This window comes from Xyrauchen texanus, chromosome 41, assembly GCF_025860055.1.
Source record: "Xyrauchen texanus isolate HMW12.3.18 chromosome 41, RBS_HiC_50CHRs, whole genome shotgun sequence".
In the NCBI taxonomy this organism is placed as follows: domain Eukaryota; kingdom Metazoa; phylum Chordata; class Actinopteri; order Cypriniformes; family Catostomidae; genus Xyrauchen; species Xyrauchen texanus.
Window position 1 is genome coordinate 11,095,251 of NC_068316.1, and position 26,748 is coordinate 11,121,998.

Consider the following 26,748-nt stretch of genomic DNA (forward strand, 5'->3'; position numbering starts at 1 on the left):
TGTTTTTTGTTTGTTTTGTTTTTTGTCACATAAGAGGGCTGTTTGTTGTGGTAGTGTAATTTATCTGATTCCTCTTCTTCAAGTTTCTTTATCCCTTTTCCTCAGAGGGAGAACTTAAGCCTTGATGAAGTTGTCTGGATGGGGGCAAAGTGTCTTCAGAATAATTAATAACCCATTTCAGTTGTCACAATTCACCCAAGTGTTATTTATTTGTGACGTGACATGATCACATACTGTTTGGCCACTTATAGACAGACAGCACATCTCCTATCCAAATTAATTATTTTAAATTAAATCTGAATGTAATAATTTTAGAGAGCATACTCACCCACCTTATGTGCTTTTATGTTGATTTAAGTCCCAGCACTGACTGAATTCCTCCCATATAATTTAAATGATTCATTCCCACAATGATGAGCTCTGTAAAGTAAAATGTAAAAAGTTGGTAGTTGTGTTCAGAACATTCAATGGCACTGTTTTTATAACATACTGAGTGTAACAGAGAGAGAGAGAAGATGTTGTCTGCCAAGGCAAATGCAGAGATAAAAGTGAATGGGTGTTTTATTAATCGTGCTGCTTACATAAACGGAAAGTGAGAGGAAGTGTATTGTTTGTGCCTCACTGTCTCATTGACTAATATGGAGTCAATATAAATATTCATATAATACATATAAATAATAATATGAAATATAATAATGTATTGTATATAATGTATTATATAAAACACACATTAGTGTTGTAAATATAAACAGTAACATCATATATTATTGTGTAATATATATATATATATATATATATATGTTTTTAATAATGATTAGTTATTTTTATTAAACATTACAAATATCTCATAGTCATTTATAACAACAATTATAATAATGACAATAATTTATTATTGTTATTACAACGCTCTTCGCAAACATCTGACACCCTAGTGGTGACTATATTTGAAGAGTAAAATATATTAAACTATTCCCAGTGTGATTGTAAACTTGTGCGATAACACAACTATGGGCGTACAGCTGAGCCATCTTGGCCCCGCCCTTCACCCTGACCACTCCCTAGAACTCCGGTGAATGACACGCCTTCACCACCGAGGCCGAGCCCTATTCCACACTTCTTCCACTCGCGCGAGATGTTTCCTTATCTCTGCACCCAAATAGCGCCTAAATAACCACAAGGGTCGGTATTCTTATAAATCCGGAATCGCGGATAATAGTGACTGCACCCTAGGAACATCATCCGGGAGCTTCATCTGGCTGGATTCAAGTGAATCCAGACCTGTTTGGTTTTATTATTCGGATCTCTTCGGCTTCTGTTTACATGACAATTCGGACATTATATTGTTGATTCTGTGTGTGTGCACGCGAACATAATCATGGCGAGTGACTCTCCAGCGAGGAGCCTGGATGAGATCGACCTCTCTGCTCTGCGGGTGAGTCAATAGATGCAATGAAATGCTGCCTTACAGTGGGTGAAATGTGTGGAGCATCTCGCCATCAGTGATGGTGCGGAATATGGGAGCTGATAATCATGCACCTGATAGAAATAGAGCTAATATCAGATATGCAAACGGTAGTCCATCATAAACAAATGATTTTATTATGAGACTATTTTTTAAACTAACGCTCTGCCTCGAATATATGAAAAAAAAAAATAAATAATAATAATTAGCTTTTTATTAAGAATATTGCTATATCCATGGTATACAATGCGGTATGACTGTGTATAATAAAGCCCATTCAATAATCATCAGTCACTTTGAAGCACATTAATCACATGCATCTCCACAAAAGGTCCAGTATCTTTTCTTTCTTCTGAATATTTCCGATTGAAGCTGAAAAGAGTGAAGATAATTCTATGCAATTTTGGGCCATATACCGTGACCGATTTATTTCAGTATGTCTATTTTTTGCGTCATTCTTTTGGTGGCTCGTCGCTCACAGTCTGTGACGTTCAGTCAGATTATAGCAGAATATTTCACACTTCACAATGACTGTCCAATGTAATGCATCTGTTAGCCGTTTAAATGAAATGTTTTTCTGAATGAGGCATTTAAATAAATAACAATGTGTGCATTGCAGCCAGAGTCGCTTCTTGTCCCCGCCATTATGTGATAAGGTTGATTTATTTTTAACTGTTCTATCAATATGTTTCCACATATGTGGCGAATACGTGCAAGTATGGTGTTGTGTCTTGCATTTGGGCCAAATTCCTGTCTTTGGTTTGCTCTGTTTGAGATAATTCATCTGTGACATACATTCTCTGGCTTTGTGAATGGTGTGTGCTAGGCTGCCATGGATTCTTGGGCTCTGTGTAATGAACTGCTCTTGTGCTGGGTTTTCTGGATTTGGGATGCTCTGAATGCTAGTATGCACTCTGTGTGCTGGGCACTATGTGTGATGGACACTGTGCTGGGTTGCTTTGTGTGCTGTTCTGGACAGTCTGGATATGGGATTCTCTAGATCAGGGGTACACAATTGACGGACTCCGGTCCGGATCCGGACCGAGATCTGAAGCTTTGTGCTAACCTGGCTAAGTGATTATGTAAGCATTTGGTTCGCCCGTGGATTGGGAATGAATAGCGTTCAGCGCTAGAGAAATATTTCTCTGTAAAGTGGGACATGAGGCGCTGCATAAAGCTTGATTTACTGTATGTATGAGTTGCAGGTGCGGTTATTTTAGCAACAGTAGCGGAGACACCGCTACAGATACTGGCATCTTTCGCTTAAACACACTGCCGAAAAAAAAAATAAGTGAAACTATCTTCATCTGTCTGATATGTGATTCAGCCAGTTCCGCAAAGACAGGTTTGTGTTAGGACAAGTTAACGTGCCACCTGAAGACTATAACGTTTTTTCCATCTAAATTTAGCTTCATTAATCAGCATGTTACGAGCCTTTCGTAATAAACAGATTTTTGTTCGAATTTTGTGAAAATGAAGCAGAGATGGCATCATGGCATTTAATGCTTCACGGTTATGTAAATTGTTTGTTTGTTGTTTGTAGATTCTCACATTAAGGAAAATATAAAAGTGGTCCATTCGGGCTTTTACATTTTTATACATATTCTTTTAGGTGACACCCCTGAATCCACAGTATTTTCTCTATCAAAAGGCCTGCTATGTCACATACATTATGTAAAATATTTAACAAAACTGGACTGCTGTCATTCAGCATCAAAACAAACTGTTGATCTTATCTTTTAATATTCACATCCAAGTGCCCTCGACTGATGAATTCTTGATGAAATATTTTGGCAGAAAAGATCTCTCAGACCCCACTAAGTGTCTCTGGGCCCCCAATGTCCTTGTCAGGATTTTTTTATTTTTTTACAAAGTACTATTGCCGTGAACATGCCAAGTTATAAAAACTATTAAAAAAAGATGCATCATTTCCTAGCCATATAACTACTGACACCATGTAAGCTACATACTATCCAGACATTTGCTGGGAAGGAAATGTAGAGACCGGACCTCTTGGAACTTTAATTGAGTATCCCTGCTCTAGATGCTGGGCACTCTGTGCTGGGCTGCTTTGTGTGCTGGGTGCTCCGTTCTGGACACTCTGGATTTGGCATGTTTTAAATCCCCAGCACTCCGTACTGAGCTGCTCAGTGTGCTGGGCACTCTGGATTTGGTGTAGGGCTGGGCAATAAAATTATATCTGTATTTATCTGAATTTTTAAAAAAATATTTTGCCTATGTTCTACATAGACAATCAGATCAGGTAAGGCTAGCTAAAAATGCAAGCATTTCTGCAAAGTTATATGCACAACATGCTAACTGAATCACAGCCATTAAATCAGCTGCATAGCCTTGCTGTCATGGAACCGTCTGGTAATCGGGCTCGGTAGCCGTTAGCAAGCTTTCCGGCTAATATGATGTCGTTGTGTACCGAACAGTACTAACAATGCAATACAGCTATCGACTGAATACAACAGCAACTCCGACGTCAACACCATTGCTGTTTATTTGTGTACTATGTGTGTAGCGCTGTCACAGGCAAGAAAGTGTTTCTTCTTGTGATGGCTATTTGTGGCTGCCAATCCAGTTTATGGTGCATTTCTGCCACCTATTGAACTGGAGTGTGGTGCGTCACTAGAAAGTCTTTGAGTGGAGTTAAATGTCTGCCGAAAATAAGGAAATTGGCAAAATTTAATGGAAAAGCCTTTTTCCTTTTATACCTTTTATATAGGATTATATATGCTAAATAGAGTATATTTTATAGTTATTTTGTTGAGTTCTGACAAACATGTGGAATGCCCATTAATGGTATGATATGAAAAAAAATATTGAAAAATGTTTTGGCAGTATCGCCCAGCCCTAATTTGGGGTGCTCTGGATGCTATGCACTCTGTGTGCTGGGCACTTTGTGCTGGACTGCTCTGTGTAATGGGCACTCTGTATTTGGGGTGTTCAAAATGCTTTGCACTAGGGCTGAAATGATTAGTCGACGTTGTCGACAATAAAAAAAATTGTCAACAAACATTTTTATTTTCAAATAGTCATTTGATCTCATTTAACCTAACATGAGATCACATTAAACTGTAATGATGATGCGTGAGAGAAGTACTGCAGCTCGCACCTGACTGAAGAGAGGAAGAATTACACAGATCACAGTCCAGATGCACTCTAAACCTTCCAAACAGCTTCAGCTTATGTAGATCACAAAGTACAAGGGAATTATACAAAAATAACAAATAAGTAAATACAGAAGCACTCTCATTGTGGAGTAAGCGGAGCCGGAGCGCTTTAAAGGAAACACCACGGTGTTGCACCTTAAATGTGTTATAGCTTTATTAAAGTTCAAATAATATGGAAGCAGGTCACGTAATTAACTACAAACGTCAAAAATGGCATTTCTCTGTGCGGTCAGCGCCTTTTCTATGAGTTGCACAAATGTCCCGATCTAATGGAGAGAGATTGAAACTGCACCCGGCTGAGGCACACTTTGTCGTGGGGACGCTTGTCCCTCAAACACTCAAACACAACGCACGCTTAATGCAGCTGGATTATAACATGATGGCTCGCGACTTACTGAATCATAATATATGTGTCACTGTGCATTTCTTATCATGAAGAAAATTGGCAATAAGCAGCTTTATTATTAAGAGAGAGTTTGTTTTTTTGTGAGTTAAAGATGGATTGAAGTGAACAGAAAGGTGAGAGAGGAAGTCTTTGTCCCATTATACACAGCAACAAAATACTTTTATGATTTCTTTTGGCGTGTTTTCCAATAAAAAATACCTAAAACTAATTTAAAGCAATGTACATTTACTTCAGCAGCTATACTGCAGAAGAAAAAATTGTTATCTGAGAATGTTGAATATAATATTAATAATACAAATATTTTAAAATAACTAAAAATCCTTTAAAAAAAGATGCATTCACCTGAGAAGCAGCATATAAGATATTTAGACTTGCTTTTAGAGAGTAGATCTTGAATATAAATATATTTTGTCATTACTGCACTCGCAGAAGTTTAAGTGTGAAAAAATACACTTCTATACACAAAATACACTTATATTTAAGATAAATTCTCTTAAAGCAAGTCTAAATATCTTATGTGTTGCTTCTCAAGTAAATGTATCTTGTTTTAAGGATTTTTATAAAATTTTAAATGGAAAAGACAAAAACACTTGATAACAATATTTTTTTATTGCAGTGAATTTCTTTACTGAATTAAACTTATTAAAAAGTATCTTATTAGAGGTATTTTTAAAAGATGATTTTGTCCTTTATTAATGTTAGTAACCACGTTTAATTCAACCTTTTTAAGTCGGGACACAAGCTGAATAATCGGTTAAGAGCTAATGATTAATCGTTGCAGTAATAGTCGAATAATCATAAGATTAATCGATTATCAAAATAATTGTTAGTTGCAGCCTTCTTTGCACTATGTACTAGGCTGCTCTGTGTACTCTGAATTTAGGGTGTTCTGAATGCTTAGCACTCAGTACTGGGCTTCTGTGTGTGATGGGCACTCTGGATTTGGGATGCTCTGTATGTTGGGCTGCTCTGGGGTCTGGTTTCTCTGTGTTGGGCTGATCTGTGTGATGGGTGCTCTGTTTGCTGGGCACTCTGTATTTGGGGTGCTCCAGATGTTGGTTTCTGTTGTGTGCTGGCCATTCTGTGTGCTGGGGTGTTCAGGGTTCTGAGCACTCTGTGTTCTGTGTGTAGTTGTGGTATGCCTCACAGACTTTGCTCCTACAGTGGGGTTGTGTCAGATCCATTGACCGAGATGACAGACCCTGATTGTAGGCATTTTAGTTATGCAACATGATCTTACCTGCTCTGTCTGAATCATGTCTGGACATGGACCTGTGATGTAATCAGTTGTATTGGGAGAAGCTGAGAGGTTTTCATTGTATTGTTGTGCAGTTAAAATGACAGTTTTATCAAAGGTGCTCACGTGAACTAGGGCCCTGTGTCTGTTTATTACAGCTGCTTTCAATGATGTTCCTTCTATTGCATCATATTGAGCAGTCTACTAAAAACAATTTCAACATCTGACTTTGTTTTTTAAGTTCCCTCTGTGACTTAGTCAATCTCTTATTCGTCTTGTTCAGTTTGCTTGCACTGTGAAAAGCACTCTGCATGCCGGACCGCTGTCTTGAACGACCATGTCTGTGTTTACATCACTGTGTGGGCGTTTGACATTTAAGACAATCTTTCATAATCAGAAACATTACAGTGGCTTTCTCAAGCTTTTCTGTGTCTCTCCATGTGAGGTATCTTAAACACTTTTTTTTTTTCTCACGGCTACCCATGGGCAAAGCTATTTTGCTTGTGTCTTCTGACGAGATCGCCACACTCTCAGGATCTTTTGTGCTTAAAAATGAGGTCACCCAGTACAGTGCGCATAGCCTCACAGGGGAAGAGTATATGTTTTATGTTTCACTGACACATATTTGAACAATATGTTATATATACAGTTTATAGTGCAGGTTTTACTTATTATATCATGACTTATCCATGACATGTGCATTTATTTGCATGATGTGTATCATACTCTTAAATGAATGGAAAAGTTAAATCAGCTTGTGGGTCTATACAGTATTACAAACTCAGTATAATTTAGATTTTTCTTTTTTGTGTCCAAATGTCTGAGACCACATTGAAAATCTGTTATTCCATGTTGCTATTTGCATGTTACTGACACAGAATTATGTGTTTGTTCAACCAGTTTGCCAGCACGGAAGGACAAACATATAGGGCTGCTGCATGGTTTTCTCTCTGAATAATTAATGAGCAAAAGATTGTTAGATCCCAGAGTCATGTCAAGGGGGGCTGGGGTAGTCCCAGCTGAATATGTCAGTCAGTTTTCTTTTTCTTTCTGTTTTCTTATAGTTATAGTCCGTGACTGGGTTTCCACACAACTGTTTTGATGGTATTTTGAAAACCTGCATAAGAAATCCTGAATGGAAACCATTGATATGCGAAAAAAACTCATGCAAAATATGCATTGAAATTTTATGTGCTAGAAAGAGGAGGAATTTCTAGAGTTTCGCATTAGTTAAATTGCGTATTAAGGTGATAGATACTTTAAGGTGATGACCCACAGTGTGAAATCAGGTTGTAGGGCTCCAGGGCAGTGTTACTCAGTGAAATTGTCAATGAAAATGTTATTTCCTTTGTCCACAAGGAGCATTGAATACATATAACCATACAGTACAGTGTTATATTATAGGACCCTTTGAGTGTGCCAAACAGTTAAATGGGTGGGTGTTGGTTTGGTTGTCAAGGTGGGCCAAGCTCATGATAGGGTGGGCCCCAGGCCCACATACTCCCCATTGTGGAGCCAGGCCTGTTCTCAAATATCGTTTATGGTCTAATTTTTAAATGGCTTGCATTTTGATCGGTAAAATTACATGCAGGAACCAATGGTGTTTGGCATAGATTGGAAATCTGTTTCAATAGCCAGCCCTATCATTGTCATCAAACCAATGTTTTAAAAATGTTTGTGGCAAATGTGAATATGGTGGAGTTAAAGATTTTCTGCAAATTAACGATTTCAATTTTGGGTCGGTTCCTCACACTAATGTAGCGTATGATTTCAGAAGACATTAAATATAGTGCTACTTTTAGCACAAGAACTACTTTTATGTTACTTTTGTGGCCTCTGGTGCTTTACAGGTCTGGTCGCTATTGATCCCTTAATCATATGGAAAAGAGCAGCTCAGAAATTCTGTAAAAGCGTTTTTGTGCCGCAGAAACAAGAAAGCCATATTGTTTGGAATGTTATGAGGGTGAGTATATTGTCGGTGAACTGTCCCTTTATGCATGACTGTTCTTACAGGGGAAGCCCATGCTGGTGATTAATTGAGTAGGGATTAACAAGAACAAGTAATTACTAGTGTTACATTACTGTATTGCCCTGGTCAACGGGTTCAGCTTTCCTCACAGATATCAGACATTCTGTTTTTTGCTGTGTAAAACTGCAGCTGCTGCCCCGAGCGCTTTCATTCAGCATGGCATGTCTAAACATGCACTGGTCTCCGCTGGTCTTTTAGAAGATCCTTTGAAGGCAGGATAGAGTGCTAATACAAACAGTGAGGTCACATGGCTGTACTCTGTAGTGGCTTGTTTACAGCAATATCTACAGGAGAGCTGAGATTAGTTTATTATATTTACTTAGTAATAAAGTGTGTTCAATGCTTTATTCCTTCCTATTACAATCTCAAATACAAAGCCCACACTTATAAATACAACACATACTATGTATAGATGGCATACTCATTTCACTTAAGTATAGTTTTTAGTCCTGTGATGACCTTTTTGTTATTTTTTATCATAAACTCGCATTGCACAATTGTACACTTCTAAACCAAAACAGTCTAATTAGAAGCGTAACATTCAGCAATTCAGATGCGCTTCACAGTTGGCCCCTTCCTTATTGGTGGTTTCAAAAGATCAAAAAAGTCAACCACTTAACTCATGACCCTTTTTTGCCCTTATGTTGTTCCAATCCAAAGTATTTTTTCTTTTTCCATGGAACACAAATGGAAAACACTCTTGAGCTCCAAAAATGACAACAAAAAATGTAAGTGGTCCATAGGACCCTATATTTAAAAGTCTTCTGAATAGTACGCAAAGCTGTGCACACAAACCTATGATAGCTTTTTGGACATTTGTGGAGATAATATTCTGCTAAACCTCTCCTTGTTTTCCTTAAAGAAGGTCATAAGGGTTTGAAATGACTGTTAATGAAGACACAATTTCAATTGAGTGAACAAAGTGGTGTAGCAGTTCTGCCATCAAAGGGTGCTTCGGCTGAAGCCTGAGGTGTTGTTTCATTGGAAGACAATGGAAGACTTGCTTCTTTGAAAACAGTCTGACTCATGGTGTTATTTCCCTGTAATAGTTGAAGAGGCAGAGGTAATGGTGTATCATTTAAAACTGCTGAATGCCATTCCAGATTGCCCAGGGATAACATTCTCTACTTCAAGTATTTATTGGGAGATGCATCTCTCTCTCTCTCTCTCTCTCTCTCCTTTTCTATTTTCTTCCATCTTTCCATCCGTAAGCAGAATGTGGTGGTCTAATTATTTTTGGTCAGCAGTTTCTATTCATGCCTGTCCATCTGTAGGAATGTTTTTCGAGACAAAATATTCTAGGGGCAATTCACTAAGAATGAATTACGGCCAGTGAGAATGTGGTCCGCATCGTTGATCTGATCGTCATCAGAAATACAAAAATGGCATGAGTCAGATAATGACGGAAAACAAAAAATTAACGCTGAGTGCAACTTGCATGGCCCAATTCTTGATCATGCTACAGTAGGTTGTGGAGGATAGCAATTGCGTTTTTCATCTCACATTTGCTTTTTATGGCACTATCTGTTAGGTGTAAGGTTTGGGGTTGGGAGGTAGGTTTTCATAACCTAAAACTCAAATGAGAGTTTGGAGAGAAAATATAACTCACTTTTAGTGCCACACAGTGGACATTTTACACAAAACTGCCAAGATACATTATCATACGTGTAAGGAACCTTTTAATATAATTTAGCAAGAATTTTGCCACAGTCATGTAATTTTCATGAGATCAGGCTGAAAACTCTTTTCACTGAAGCCCATTTACCCCATGCCTTCTGCTTGCAGCAATAGTGACGTTAATCACGGCATGCAAGTAGCGCTTTGTTTTTTTAAAAAGGCACATACTACAGTTTAATGAGACTTATTTACATAGAAAAGAGGCATGTTTGTGCTGAAAAGTAAGACAATGACTACTTATGGCACAGTGCTAATTCAGTGCTATTTCAAGTGACCGCTTATACTTGATTGTGAGTGGTGATGAAATCACATGCAGATTTTCTTTTACCGAAAAACAGTATCACAAATGTTAAAGAAATAGTTCACCCAAAAATGAAAAATCTCTTAATTTAGTCACCCTCATTGATTTGTATTACAGATTTGTATGACATTCTTTCGTCTGCAGAACACAAAGACTTTTAGAAGAAAATGTCATCTGTGTAACAATGCAAGGTCCAAACAATGCAAGTGAATGGTGACAAAATCTTTGAAGCTAGAGAAAGTACAAAAGCAGCATAAAATAAATCATCTGATTTTGATCGGGTTTGGGGGAGAACAGACCAAAATATAACTACTTTTCACATTAAATCTTGACATAAGCAGTGCTCTTGGTGATCATTTCAAGCTCGATCACACTTCCTAGCACCATCAAGTGCTCTGTGGATGCGTCAATCACTAGAAAGTGTAATCAAGTTTGAAATAATGGTCATGCCTACAGACTGCAATAGCAAGATATACAGTTATTTTGTTGGTCTGTTTTCACCCAAAACCGATTTGATCACTTAATCAGACATGGATCTCTGTGTTTTTCTGAGCTTCAAAGTATAGGTCACCATTCACTTGCCTCGTGAGGACCTCCAGAGCTGAAATGTTTTTCAAAATCTATGTTTGTGTTCTGCAGAAAAAAGAAAGTCATGCACATCTGAGATGGCATGAGGGTGAGTAAATGATGAGAGAATTTTCATTTTTGGGTGGACTATTTCTTTAAGTGACTGCCGCTCTGCTTGGGATTGTAAATATCTCATCACAGAATTTCAAAGATAGACAGAATGAGCATGATTCTGTAAGCTCTTCCTCTCTCCATTGCATGAATTATTCATTTCTCTTTAAAGACTGTATATGTTCACAGTCAGAGTTCACAGGAATTACTGTGCAGGTTCAGGCACACACACTGACAAAGAGTTACGTAAGATAGAAATCTTCTACTTCCTAATGATGTTCCCACCATGGTGCAGGGTCTGTTATTTTGCTTGCAGCTTGCCACTTTTTCCGATCCAGTGTATCTTCCAAGTTTATTTTGAAGGCACGCATATCTTCTCTGATGCTGTCCATCCACTGTTTTTTTTGGTCAACCTCTTGGTCGCTGGCCAGCCTGGTCTAGTCTCACCACAGAGGCCTTGTGGCTTCTGACTACATGTCCATACCACTGCAGTCGGGCCTATCTTATCATGTCCTGGATGGGGCTATGCCGAGTGTCTTCCGTACATCGGTGTTGGCGACTAGGTCCAACCTTGTTAGTCCTAGCATCCACATTTCCATGGTGTTGAGCGCTGTTTCTTGCCTCTTTGTGGCTGCTCAGCATTCAGCTCTATACAGTGTGACTGGCTTGATGAAATGCGTGTTGTTTATTTTAAAAACCACACAGGAATGTGAAATGCTGGGTGCTCATTGGTCAATCTGGTATTTAGTCGAGTTTCGGAGCAGCAAAGAAATTGATGGGGTTTCTTTTTGCAACCAGCTGCTGCTCAGCACAGTGACGTGGTGTGGAGGGTCTCTGTACGAACACACAGCACTTGTGTAGTGTGCCTGACCTAATTCTTCCCACACAATTTCTATGGCTGGGTGTTAAAAGTCACGATTGGTTTTAATAATCTGGCTAAACTGAGCTGACTGTAACCAGCTCCCAGTGTGTCAGGCCACATTTGGTTTTTACCCAGATGCTTTTAATTCAGTGCAAATTCTTGTTTATTTCAGACAGTTTTTCCATGGCAGTGCATTCGCTCTTGATGGCTTCAATTCATGATCTATCTGTCAGTTTGATTTTTTTTTTTTTTTTTTTTTTTAATTCTTGAATCTGTAAATATAAGAAGAAAAAAGAAAACAGTAAAAAAAAAAAAAAAAAGTACTGTGATGGTCAGATGGTAATATGATGGTATTTGTAATATAAAACATGGTTCTTTATGATTGTCATAATCATATGCCATGGGGCATGATGCTTCATGGTACTTTAAAGGTATTACCATGTTACATGTCCATGGTATTCTTGTGGCATTTTACTTTTAGTGTTGCTAGTTCAGCTACGTACAAAAACATACATACTTTGACGGTACTATGGTACAGTGATGGTATCAAATAGTAGGATCATGATTCTAAATGATTACCATTTACCATGGTAATAATATTCCCATTAATCATGGTTCTACCATGTTGCATGTCCAAGTAACCATGGTATTTCCATGTTTAAAACACCATAGTACTACCATTGTACTTTGTGTAGCCAAGAACCTCTTACAAAAAAGTAAATTTTTCAAAAATAAAATCATGGTGCTGTTTGATTGCCATATTTATATACCATGCAGTTTATATTACATGTATAAAACATGATATTAACATCATGGTATCATATCCCAAAAACCATAGTACTTTTTGTGTGAGACACCCTGTCCATTCAGTCATTTTACATTGCAATGTTAAATGTTCCCAAATCTGTTCTTCCCACACATACCACCATGCACGTCCCCGCTTCTCTTTTTATGTTTTTGAAGTTGGTGCATTGAACCAAATTTCATAAATTACCCCTCTGATGACATGAGTGGCAGCTATTGTTGGATTGCCATGGCAACAGGTTTTGCTTATTGTTCCAGGTGGGTTGCATTATTTATTGCTTGTGCTTATTTTTATGAGCATCATCGCACGTTGGCGCAGAATTTAACTGACAGCTCTGATAACTGCCTCGATTTTATTAAATGTAAATGACACATAAGTGTGAATTGACTTCAGTCTAGTTTCTTTTTTTTACTCCCCATAGTGCAGTGTGGTTATCAGTTGTGTGTAAATAGAATCTCTAGAAACATCCTTAAAAATAAAACGTAGTTATTGACTTGTATTTTTAGCTTTTCAGAGTTAACATGTTTGTAGAATATAAAAGCGGTGTTTCCCATATGCATTTTGCAGCAGTGCTGCACCACTGCTGAATTATGAGCACTGCTGTTGTGATTTCACATTGTTCATTTAATATTCTTGACACAACATAATGCTTGCTAACCTCAGTAAGCTGTGCCCTTTGTACACTGCGAAAGAGACCCCACCACATACACACACACACCAATACACGCACTTATTCACAGTGACGTCAACGCATAACAACACGTGTCAAACTTGCTTCATTTTTCAAGTGGCCCGCAAGCGCATTTCTGAAACGTAGGATGGTAGAGGATCGCAACGTTTCACTGAACAACCAGTGCATCCCTCGTGAATATAGATACGCCTTCCTCTGTCATCTGTATGTTTTGGAGCGCATTTTGCTCACTTCAAAAGCGTAATGAAACAGCGCTACACAGGTCAATTATCAACACGAGGGCAGAGCAGGTGCGGTAAATTTTAAATGCGCTTGTGAACCAAGGAGATGTGCGGTGGGGATCGCAAAACCCGTTTGAATGACTTATCTGTTGCAAAACTCTCCTCGATGATGAAACTAGTTTAAAACAAACAGGCCCCACATTCTAAACGGCACTGATAAATAAAACCTAAATTAGCAGGCTTTTCAATTCACAGATCACAATGCTTACAAAAATGTACCATGGATTTACTGTCTAAACACTAACTGTACAGTAATTAGGAGCCTGATCTGTAAAGAAGATCCAACTTCGTCACTGTCAGAATATTAAAATTAATCCATATAGAAATGAGGTGTTCATTTTTTCTGCCAATGTTTCTCTTGTTAATATCATAAATTTCATCAGCATGTCAACCTTAAAATCAATGGTGAACAGTCAAATGTTCATTTCAAAGCAGGTGCTGGTGCCTCATTTTCAACAGGCCCTTTGAGGGCACAAATAAACTGATGTGGCCCAGGCTTAAACTGAGTTTGACACTCCGGTTTTTACCTATTCTTCGACCAACGTGCGTTAATACGGGTCCGATTTTGTGGGCTTGAGGACACGCACACAAAAGCACTGCTGCTGAAAACAAATCTTAGGGGAAACACTGAAAATAATTGAGTCCAATGCTGCAAAGTGTTTTGTCTTTTCACACATTTTGCTCTATGTGAAATAATAAGTAGAAAAATGTCACTGAACACATTAGTGATTAGCATTAAAATATTGATGCAGTATTGTGAGTTAAACTTTGATAAATCAACAAACTTTGAATATAAATAATTTTAGCAAAGTCAGACATAATTGCAACACCACCAAAAAAGCAGAACTGTATGCAAAAAAACACAATCTTAGGAAGCACAGAACATTAGAGAGAGATTTGCTGAATAAGAACATGGATAATTTAGTGTGGTGTTTTGGATTTAGAGATTTATGTCTATTTGCCACTTTGATTCCTCATAATTTGTCTAACTCATGAGTTTGTTTCAAAGTTGATTTTATGGCCTTGGATCACTGAACCCATTAATAGGCTTTTATGTTCAATGTGCAAACAGATATTTAACCATACTTGACATGCTCTGTTAGGCCTAATAACTGCAGTATCAGTCGCTGTTTTTATGATGACCTCAGTGTTTACAATGTTTGTTATTCTCATTGATATTCAATGACAGAAAAGAGAATGCAAGCTAATCGTTTCTTCTAATATCCCCCCAGGACCCTGCGGGTATATTTGAGCTGGTGGAGCTTGTGGGAAATGGGACATACGGACAAGTATATAAGGTAAGTAGGTTGGCCATCCTGTAATGTTTTCTGCTGTTACAATGTTACCAGTTGCCCCCCCCCGACCACAGTGTGTTATGATATTTTGTGTAACTACTGTTACTGTGGTAACTTTTACTAAGGGATATGATTTGTCACTGATGACTGGTTATAAACAGTTCAGACCATGTTTCATACAGCTAGTTCAGAGGTGTTCTGTGTTTCCCTCAAATATTTTAGAGTTTTCACTTGGTGAAATGTTTTCTCTCCCTCTATTGAGAGATTTGCGCTTACCTGTTAGTCCCTCAGCAGAGCTCTTGCATTATATGTGTGGTATGTTCCTGCATGTCAAGACTCATGTGTTATCTTGCTCTTCTTACTACTTCTCTGTAATATCTTACACCCCTCCTTTACACATATTACATGCATATTATATCTGTCAACACTAATTGCCATATATCAAATTTGTATGTAGTTTGCAAACAACATTTAGAATAATATCAGGTTTAAGTTGCTGACAGCGATTTGCTGGGTTTTATTCAGTTTGACATGCTATGAGCAGATTGGCACACTTAAACATTTGCTCTAAAACACTTATTTTTTTGGTTTCTTGGTTTGAAGATGAGAAGGCACACTCCTTTTGTTTTCCTAATGGCAAGAAAAATCACAAATGATGTGATGATATGGTCTCCCATCCTGGCCAAACGGGTGATCATCTGGTTCAGCTGGTGGGCCAGCTGATCTGCCAGCCTGACCAGCCAATCAGTGCCCAAAACCTCTTTAAAACCAGCAATCAAACCAGAATTTGCTGGTTTAAACTTTTATTTTTTGCTCAGCAGGGATGCCATACAATCTAAGGTCAGAGATTTCAAAATGAACTAAAATAATGACATCCAGAATGACATCCTGTCACAAATCACTTTCATTATAAGGGGGAAATCATATACCAAAAATATACCATATTTTTTTGGTTTTAAAAAGTTTTAACCTTTAAGTCAGTCACAACACCTGTCATAACACAACACATTTATTGGAATATGCATTTTATGGACACATTAAAGCAGAATGAAAGAGGATGTGGTTGCAATATATGCATCTTATTTAGATCAGTCAGGCAGAAGCGAAAGTTTGCAGATGTTATTGGGGTTTGACATTGAGTGCAGTCTGTGAGTGCTGGAAGCATACTGTGAAAACCAGTAGGAGGTGTTTGTATGATGTGTTGCCCACTTCTGAAGCTGTATGGAAGGGTCCGATTTTATCAGGTGCTAAGGCTCACTTTGCCCAAGTCATTTCCTTTTTTTTTTCTGTTCTTTTTTTTAACCGAAAGTTTGATTTATTTTTTACAAGATTAACTCTGTTAATTGAATGTGCACCCGTCATGTGTTGTTCGCATGTGTTAATGAAAGTGAAAGGAAAAAATGCGTGAACAAAGAAAAAAAATGAAAGATCATGTGAGACAGTGGAATTTGCAAATTACAGAAGGGGAAGGAGGAAGCGAGAGATGGAGAAATCCAACTCAAAAGGTAATTTTATTTTTCCAACTCAAAAATCGCTTTTCAGCACAATTTAAATAAACACCCTTTCGAGGGGGGGTGTGCAGCTCCCTCTCCCTTTCTGGGATCTGGCTCCCTCTTAAATCCTTCTCCAACTCTCTCTGCAATGACAAGCAGCTGTTAGAGATAAACAATGACTGGTGATGATCCTTACCTTACCGTTCTTATCTCCCGATCTCGCTCTCCATTCACAAGCCAGCGCTCAACCACGCCCCCCACCTCCACAGTGATGTTCTGAAAATCCTGTTAAGATGTCCTGTTAAGGTAAAGGTCTCCAAACGGAATTGCAATATTAAGAAGAAAATGTGTGTTCCTTGCATGTGCAAAATGCCTGTTTTATCATCCGATAAGCAAATATCACAAGTCTGATCACTTAAAGTAATAACGCACCTCTTCTCAATAAGCTGCACGATTTGAGGTATCATTCATGTCTTTAGCATGAATGGTGCAGGATGTCTTATGCCTCTGACACACTACACGACTTTCAAAGACGTTGGACCGTTCATATTACACAACTGTCTGTCTTGTCATGGAAGTTGAAGCGTTTTCAAATTACATGACAAATCTGCGACAGGGGTGAACACATTACAAAACATTTCACTATTGACGAATCCCCGATGACTCTGCCTGGTCTCCAAATTACATTTCAGAACAGGGTACACGCAAGAAGTGATACGAGATACGAAAACAAATGTGTGATCATATGTTATGCATTTCATGTGTATGTTTTTAATCGGCTAAATCACAATATGAAAAAGTACCTCCTACTCTAAAATCGACCTATTTGCTTCACTGACTGTCCAAGAGAATTGGCAATTTCTCTTCAACTCTTCTCTTTCTCCACCCAGTTGTGGCACAGTTCAGATGAAACATCAAATATGCACTAGTGCACCTGCTAATGTTCCACTAATTTTTCCTCCATTTCTTCAGTCCAATAAGACCTTCTTGATACTGCAGCCATGCTAGTTGATGTTCTATTGCTGGAAAATCAGGATTCCACCCACTGAAACTTCCCGTGCCGCGTTGCTTGCTCTCTCATTGGCTGTAGTTCAACACTGCAGTTGTATTCAGTCAAAACATATCTCACATTGCATGATTTGGAATTGCAGACAGGTCCAGATATTTAACATTCTAGATATCTCACTGACATCTGCGATGCATCGGCACTTCTCTCAAATCACGTCTTTGATAGTTCACACATTGCGTTCACCGCTCGCGGGAGTGAGCTCCGATTTGCCTACGATTTCAGGCTTTTGCCGGCGAGCTCCATAAAACTGTCGGCGAGCAAAAATCAGACTTAAAATCATGTAGCGTAAACCTGCCTTCATGTGTTGAATTTAATGAAAATATGCCACCCCTGCCAATATGAATACTCAAAAGACAACATACGAATGGATTGCATATGGCTGCACATTCAGCAGGTATAGGGGAAAGTATTTTAACAGTCTGTGATGTTTCTGTACCGGATTTGTGTGGGCTAATCAGTCCAAATGTATTTATTTAAAGAAAGCATATGAAACAGACTTGCTCATTTGTGTGTGGGAGTTTTTCAAAAGCACATATCACAGGCGCATGCTCCTGACATCTTTTATTATTCCAAGATTATTTAGAACAGCATGAGTAGTTTCTGAACAGAATGAGACATTTCTACTATAAATGTTTTTTTGGTGGCATTGGTGAAGCTTCATTTAGGTCACAACCAGTCATACAGAGGCATAAAAATTATGACTCATGGTATTGATGCATTGATGAATAGTTTTTCTGTAATGAAAGAAAGGATAGGGAAAAAGGTCACATTCAGCTCCCTTGATTGCTTTGACTCATGAGATGTGCCTGCTCTTTTGAATCAAACTGTTGATTTGATTCGCCTCAATATGTGAATTCATTGGTTTCTTATTCGTTTGTTCTCTTGTTAATATTAAATCAAACATAATAAAAATCAATTGTCAGCAGTCATTTATTTATCCATACAAATGGTTGAAATGGAATTCTAATTTTCTTTTAATGCAGGTTCAGTGAAATGCATTTGCAGGGTGTGTCAGTTCAGGCAACAAATGGCAATTGTTTGAGGATCAAGCTCTTAATTCACGAAACATTATACCTCTTAAAGAAGAGCTCTATATAAAAAAAAAATGAACAATGAATGTTTTATAAAATAGTTTTGTTAGGTGGGTTTTCAGTACAGTAGTTCAGCTGTAGGAATGCTGGAGGTGACTGAAGAAATGTTTAACAGTATTTCATTTTTCATTTTCATTTATTTATTTATAAAGCACAAATAAACACAACAGAAGTTGACCACTGTGCTGTACAAATGAAGAAGTATAAAACAAACCACACACACAATACAGTAACAGACAATAAAACACTAGGTTAGGGTTTAGAGAAACCAAAGTTATGAATGAAATGCAAGAGTTAAAAGATAAGCCTGTAGCTTAGATTTAAAATCATGTACAGACGTTGCAGACCTCACAGATAAAGGAAGACTGTTCCATATCCTAGGACCGGCCACTGAAAACGCACGATCACCTCGCAACTTCAATCTCGATCTGGGATATGACAGTATAATGCTGTCTGAGGATCGCAAGCCTCTTGTTGACTTTTTTACAGTTACAAGATCTGACAGATAGGATGGTGCCAGACCAGTCAAAGCCTTAAAAACTAGCAGCAAAATTTTAAATTCAACTCTATAACACACTGGCAACCAATTTAAAGACAATAATATCGCAGTAATGTGTTCTCGTCTACGAACCCCAGTTAAAAACCTGGCTGCGGCATTTTGGACCATCTGAAGCCACGACATGGAGGACTGGGGTAATCCAATATATAGTGAATTACAGTAGTCCAAACGAGATAAAACAAAAGCATGTGTGACAGTTTTAAGATCATTAAAAGATAGAAAAGTTTTAACTTTGGACAGACGTTTAAGATGGAAAAAACAAGACTTTACTACAGAATTTATTTGTTGGTCAAACTTGAGAGATGAATCACAAAGAACTCCCAAATTTTTCACAGTGGGTTTGATATAAGAGTTTAAATAATCACAGTCAGTAGTCGGGTTTGCTTTACCCACAGAGGGGCCAAAAACAATTGCTTCAGTCTTGCTCTCATTTAAGTGCAAGATCGTACATCAGTTAAACAGGCAAGCATAGTTTCTAGGCCTTGCTTGTCATTTCGTTTCAAAGGGAAAAAGTATTCACATTCAAAGTATGATGGAATAAAACTGTGCATTCCTCAATAGGGATGGGCATTTGATATTCGAATATTTAAGCTTATAAAAAAACTAATATTTGAATATCCTATTATTTAAATGAAAACATTTATGAAATGTATATGAAACCAGTATGCATACTACCTGAGTGAAAAAGAATGAACGAAAGAGAGAGAGAGAAAGAGAAATAGCAGACAGAGAGATTGGCCCAAGAGCAGAGCCCATAGAGAAGAGCGAGAGCAAAAGTTACCATCCTGTTTGATCCTTTATTTGACCATGTGACCACAACCATGGCTAAACTAAACATATAAAAAAACATTTAAACTAACCAATCAGCAGACCACACTGTAACCCCCGCTGTACCGGAGTTGTGACCATTTGCAACCCCCTAATATACAAACAGCCCATAGGCTGATGGCTCAATAACAGCACCCTCTGGAATGCAAGATATCAGTTTTCATAAGGAAATGGGGGTTGTAACACAGAAACAGTGCATTTTGCAAACATTTCAGAGGTGTTGGTTACATGCCTTATTATTTGTTTTGTACTATGCAAACGCACTTTGGCCCATGCTTCAGGATGGCAAAAAAAAAAGTGCCTGTTTTAGGTCATGGCCACACCTTCTCATGAATAATTATGAGGAGGTACAAATTACCTCTCTATATCATATCTAGAAGACATTCTGCCAGTATAGCATTATTTACCAAATCAACAGCATCTTTTCCATGTTTTTGTCCTAACCACCCCTGACACATGATGAGTAACAGGACTTTCTGTTTTTGGAATTGTTACCAAGTCATGCCAGGCAGCTCAGTCAACAAATGGGTCTAAAATTATTCTTATTACTGGATTTTAAAGCCGACGTTTCACTAGCCTACAGTCTACAGCCTCACAGGGTCAACAACAACTTAAGTTTGGCCGAGGGTGTCACACACCTACCTATTGTTGTTCTCTCTGCATCCCTGTTACGTGGAGATCGGTGAAATGGCAACAGGAGTACAGCGTGGACATAAACAATCGTAACAGACTGAATAAGAATGCAACTCATAAAGTATCTTTTGCTCTGTATGTGTGTGATTTGTGTATTTATTCCCTCAGGGTTTGCTGAGGAACGCGAATGCCCATACTGAGCTTCAGTGAGAAAATGAGTTGCGTTCAATAAACAGACTGTTTCATCTGTGATTGTTCTGTTTTCTGAATTTTATTTTAAATTGTCCTCATTTTAGTATATGAATATCACGGCGTCGCGTCTGGTGTAGATAGACTGAATGTGTGTCACTGGAATCTTAGCGTGTCACGTCTGGTTAGGATGAGGTGTTGCTCTTATTGACAGGGCGCTCTTTGATCTCATAAGCCTACTAGTCTCCTGCATTGCTGCAAGGTTTAGTCTTAGTTAATGGCTTATGGCTTTGCCTGCTGGCCTGCTTGAACAGATCAGCATTTGAGACCTGATACTTATATTCGTCTAAATGCATTACAGGTAGACTTATCAATAAAGTAAATGCAGCATTCTGATTTGCTCTCCACATCTTTACAGAGAATCCCACGCAGCTCTTCCCTGGTGGAAAAAATGCTGGTGACCAGCATATGTTGTGTTTTGGAAGCTGGTGTCCCCAACAGGCTTATTTAAGGGATAGTTATTTACTCCATGTTTTTTCAAACACTTATGATTTTTTAATTTTTTTATTATTTTTTTTTTTTAACAGGAAATGTTTAGCAGAATGACAAAAGGAGTCAATCAAAGTACATTTTTACTGAGTCCATGTCCACACTTGTAAGTTTTCATTTGAAAACGCATCTTTTTCTGTACTTTTTGGCCTTCTGTTCACATTGAGAAGAAAATTGAGCTTTTTGAAAAAGTGGATACAGCTTGAAAATGCCATCTTCGCATTGTACTGTGGAGGTATGTGAACACTATGACATATTTGTTGGGACAGTCATGTGATCCATTTAACCCAAAACAATCAAGATGGTAGCCCAAGTTGTAACAACGTTGTTGTTCCTGCCATTTACTTTGTGTTGTTAAAGATGATGATACTTTGAAGGAATGCAATGTGAATGTTGTTCAAAGGCAATGGGAAGTTTACTCTGAATTGCTGTCCAGCGATGGAACACTAGGATGGCTGCGTTTCATATTCAGATTTTTGGCATATGCAGTAAGGGAATTTAAATGTTTTCATACGTTTTAGTGTGGATGAGCAACTTTTGGAAAACGCTTTAAAACGCCATTTTGAAATAATCAGTGTATCATTCGTTCATTTCATATTCAATTAGGAATTATAATCTGAAAAACAAAAGACTCATTTCTTTATTCGTTTACAAAAAACAATATTAAAAACTAATAATTACTTGTTTTTCGTCATTTCGATTTAATGCTCAAGTTAAAAATAGGAAATTGGAAAAATAGCCACGGGACACGGTGTTTTAATTATTTGATTTCACTAATATATGGCTTGAATATTTGATACTTGTATGGGTGGACCTGAAACGGCCCTTTCTTCTGATTGGTCAAACTGTACTGTCGGCTTCCTCAATACTGTGAGACAGAATAAAAGTTCTCTGCTGTTTTAATGTTCAGATGAATTTGTCTCAGTTAATATGAAATTTACCATTTATTCTCCAAAACTCACCACATTTACTGCATCTAAGCTATCTCTCTCTCATCAAATAACCTGATTCATCGGCGAGCCCTACACATAAAACTGCTGTCTATTGATGTTGCTCCGGTTTGAAAAGGCATGTTTTAAAAAAGAAACGAGATTATGAAAATAACCATACATTCATAAGACTATTGAAGCATATGCCTACATTGTAAAGACAAAGGCTTACGTTTAACTGCGGGATAAAGTTAGTTATAGGTTCGATATTCCTTGGATATTCGCCTATGGTGTGTAAGGGTCCGTCTGAAAACTCCACCCACAACTATAACGTGTTTATCTGTACAAATAAACAGCAGAGAACTTTTATCTCACACAGCATTGAGGAAGACGACCGTACAGGTTGACTAATCCGAATAAAGGGGTGTTTCAGGTCCACCCATACGTGTGAATCAAATATTCAAGCCATATTTTAGTGAAATTAAATAATCAAAACACGCTGTGTACCATGGCTATTTTTCCAATTTCCTTTTTTAACTTGAGCATTAAATTGAAATTACAAAAAACAAGTCATGATTTGTTTTTAATATTGGATTTGTAAATGAATAATGAAATGAGTTATATAATAAGAATGTGTAACACATTCAATGGAAAGGAGGCGAGAACCAGCTTAACAATATAAATGATAATTTAATGATTAAACTTAACCAAAAAGACACATACACACACACAGGTGTCTGGCAGCTGCCTGTAACTCACTCCATGTTGCACTGCCGTCTCCGGTTGCCTTTATCCCTCTCGGGCTTAATCGGCCTAATTAGGGGCTGGGTGTGCCGAATCCCGGCCCCGCCTCTGCGCTGCCACATAGTCGTTTTTCCGCTTTTTAATTCCTAATTGAATATGAAATGAACGAATGATACATGGATTTCAAATGTATCTGCATTAATGTGGACTTAGCTTGAGGCTTTTTTTTCTGCCTAACATCTCCTTTTATCTTTCACATAAGAAATTCTAGAAAGATCATGCTGGTTGACCCTTTTCACCATCAAGAGATGGCAATCGTGGACCACTAGTTATACCAGCACCAGACCAGCATTAACTAGTCTTGACCAGCTTGGAAATTCATACTGTTCTAAGCAAGTCTATGCAGTGGTGTTTCTATGATGGGGCGGCATCTTGGGAGATTCAGAAAGCCATTAAAAACGTGCCCGTGTTAGGAGGATATAGATTCTGGGTCAGGATGTGCCGCTTTGAAACCGCTCATCTCCCACGCACATGACACTCCCTTTGAGAGGAATATGCTATGAAGTAGAAAAAAGAAAGCAAAGGCAATTTTATCAAAGACTGAGGGTAGATTTCTCTTCACAACAAGCAATTTCAATGAGTTTTAGTACTATTCCTCTTATTTGGGGTTGGGGATTTAAATAACCTTGAGACATGAATTGTATCTCCAAATTGTGCTATATGTTGAGGAGAAGTGTGTGATTTACATTACTAAGAAATCAGTTTTAAGATTTTGCCTGACAGACAATGAGCCAGGAAAAATTACAAAAACTTGCATATAAATAACTACGTTTCCATCCAAGGATTTTTGGCAGGAAAAGTTTTAGCACATCAAAATAAAGCTAATGGAAAATGTCACAAATCTAGTATCATGCACATTGACAAGTGCATGGAGAACAAATTAATGGCCACTCTTTGCGATTAATTTAATCATGGTAGACATCCATTTATTTATTAAAGTTGCTTTTACACACCATTCAAAATAATAGACAGCATCCATGGAATTAGCCCACAATACAAAAACATCATTTCTGTGCACAAAGTTGTTTTAAATTAAAAATAAATACACAATACTAAGAGAAAAGCATCAGTGTGCTTTTTTTGAGAGGAAAACTTACAGCCAAATTCGTTTACTTTGAAAAAATAACATAAAAATTCCCTGTATTAAATTACCAAACGAAAAAAGCATGAAATAAAAAAACTACCAAATGAAAAAATACATATATATATTTTTAGACTTGTATATGCATTTTCTTTACACAAACTTAAATTAGCCTTCCCCTGTTCTGTAGATTTAAAAAAAAGTCGGCTGAATGACTTTCAGAATGTTCTACACTTTTTTTCAAGAAGATAAACTATCAGAACTATTTGTCCAATGCTGAGTTCACTTTCAGAAAATGAGCTTCTGAACATTTTAAAATGTTTCGATATTTTAAATCTAACCCTCTTTACCTCTGATCGCATTTACTGCTTCTTCAGAAAATTAAAATTACATTATGAAGCTAAAATTAATTTTAGATGACAATCAAGTTCAGTTGGTCGTTAAAAGTTGCTGGACAAATATGAGGGACATAATGCAGTTGTGATGGCAATGCTTTAGATTAGATGATTGTTTGAAATAGCCAATTGAATTTCAGGAATGTATTATATGTAAACCCTGATATTACACCGCATCAGTTTTTCTTTTGTAGCTGTGCACACAGCATATACACATCGATGGATGGTCCTTATATTAAGTCCAAAGGTATTCCCCACTACTTGATGCAGGTTGCCAGCTTGAACATGGCCATGATGATTCCATTTCGGGTCGGAACCAGTGGCAACCTGCGATAGGTGCAACATCAGGACCAATATTACAGTCCTATCAGAAGGGCAGCTGCTCCATTTTGATTGCAATTCCTCCTTTTCTGATTGCTTTTATTTGTGAAATTAAAATGACAATAACCTGTCGAATTTCATTTAATTGTCTCAATACTCTCCCCATTTTACCAAAACTTCAGAGGAAAAAAAATTAGGGACATCTGGGAGGCGAATTAGCAATCAACACACATTTCTGAGTGGAAACGGTTTCAGGGCAGATTTCTTTTGTGCTAAACCAAAACTTGTGCGACAAAGTGTTTTTATAGGCATGACGTCATCACGCACGCAATGTTTGGTGATAAAAGGCCATTTGAATGAAAACGGGTAGAAGGCGGAAAATATCGCAATTTCTACGATAACAAAATGGCGTGAAAGGTGGATGGAAACCAGGCTAATTTCCAGAATATCATTGAAATTTGGGAATGGCCTACTTTTACTTGAGCCAGGAAGCAACCACTCAGAAAAGGGTAAAAATATCAGGGAATACCAGGCCTTGAATACTCTAAATTTTAAAATGTTATAGAAAAATCAAGAACATTCCTAAAGTGAATATACATTTATCATGTTATATGATGCTCTTTTATTGGCTAGAAATTCATCTTGGTGAGTGCGGTCTCTATAAATGATTAAAAAAAAAATCCTTATCCAAGTGACGTGAAAAATCATGGAAAGTTATTGGTCAAAACGTATGGGAACCCTGACAATGGACAAAAAAAAAAAAAAACACTCAAAACACTGTAGGAACTGCAAAGCAATGCCCTGGCATCATGGTGGCAAGTTTTGCACAAGCATGCCCCACACACCATTATAATCAGAAAATGTAAATCTAGCTTTGGTGATATACTTCAGTTATAAAATAAAAATTGGCATTTTTTCAATTGAACTCTGTCTTGCCCTCTGCCAAGTTTCCTCACTTTTCAGCCATGCATCGGCAGTTAAATCCAAAGCTTTACAGTTAAATTGGGAAGCTTCAACAATAAGGCTCTAAATAAAACACCAGCTTCCTGCATTCCATAAGTGACTGCAGGGCATGTGGTCTATTGAAGAGCTGTTGTCTGAATGGAAGTTGAGTGAGGAGTTTCTGGCCCTCAAAGCTCTCTCGGAGACCGGGTGGATAGGGAGGGTCACACTAGGTCACATGTCTCTGGAACAAGAGGAGCTGTCTGTACGAGAGTGTGAAAACCATCAACCTCCTCCGCCTTCCAGGCCTGTTGCTAGGCTACGGAGAGGAAGTGGTGCCTTTTTTCACACTGGCACCCCTGCGTCTACTGTTAAACGTTACAAACATACACCAGACTCTTAGTGATAAACGACTTCCTGATTGCACAATAATAACTGTTCCGTTTTCATAGCTTGTATGTAGCAAAGTGTATACTGAATATCATTACCTTTGTTGGATTAGTTCCCTATCCTCTGGGAGATTGATGTGTTGGTGCTTACGTTTGGGTAGAGTGTCGAGTATAGCCAGTAACGGCTTTGCTGATGAAATACCACAGCAATGTCTAGCTGACAGCATTTTGTGGCTACAGTTACAATGCACTAATACTGCAAGCTCTCAAATAGGCTTTTACAGACATTGCAGACATTATGCAAACAGATCCTTACAAAGCGTTTTAGCTGCCAGTCTAGATTAGAGGGAAAACTCTTTCTGAAAGGGCTCTGTGACCACACAGTGTGCTTTTTTTGTCAAGCATCTGCCAGCGTGAGCAACCAATTCTCGCATAGGCTACAAATAAATCTGCAGACAGTAAGGAATGATTATGATAGTAGCATGTTATCCTTTAAAAAGACTATGGCTCTGTTGATTTGTTTTATTGTGTAATAGCATTCAGTTTTAGGCTGTGTTTGGAATGGTGTACTAC

At 37.9% G+C, this 26,748-nt stretch overlaps 1 protein-coding gene across 7 annotated transcripts in view; it reads left to right on the forward strand.

Annotated features, from left to right (window-relative positions):
- The first annotated feature begins 1,122 nt into the window (after positions 1-1,122).
- The window catches only part of LOC127634157 (TRAF2 and NCK-interacting protein kinase-like), an 81,084-nt gene continuing 55,458 nt past the window's right edge, over positions 1,123-26,748 (forward strand). For all 7 annotated transcript variants that reach the window (XM_052113566.1, XM_052113570.1, XM_052113569.1 and 4 more), the window contains exons 1-2: positions 1,123-1,432; positions 14,841-14,906. In XM_052113566.1, the coding sequence (XP_051969526.1) occupies positions 1,376-1,432; positions 14,841-14,906 (123 nt within the window). In that variant the 5' untranslated portion in view covers positions 1,123-1,375. The remainder of the gene's footprint in view (positions 1,433-14,840; positions 14,907-26,748) is intronic.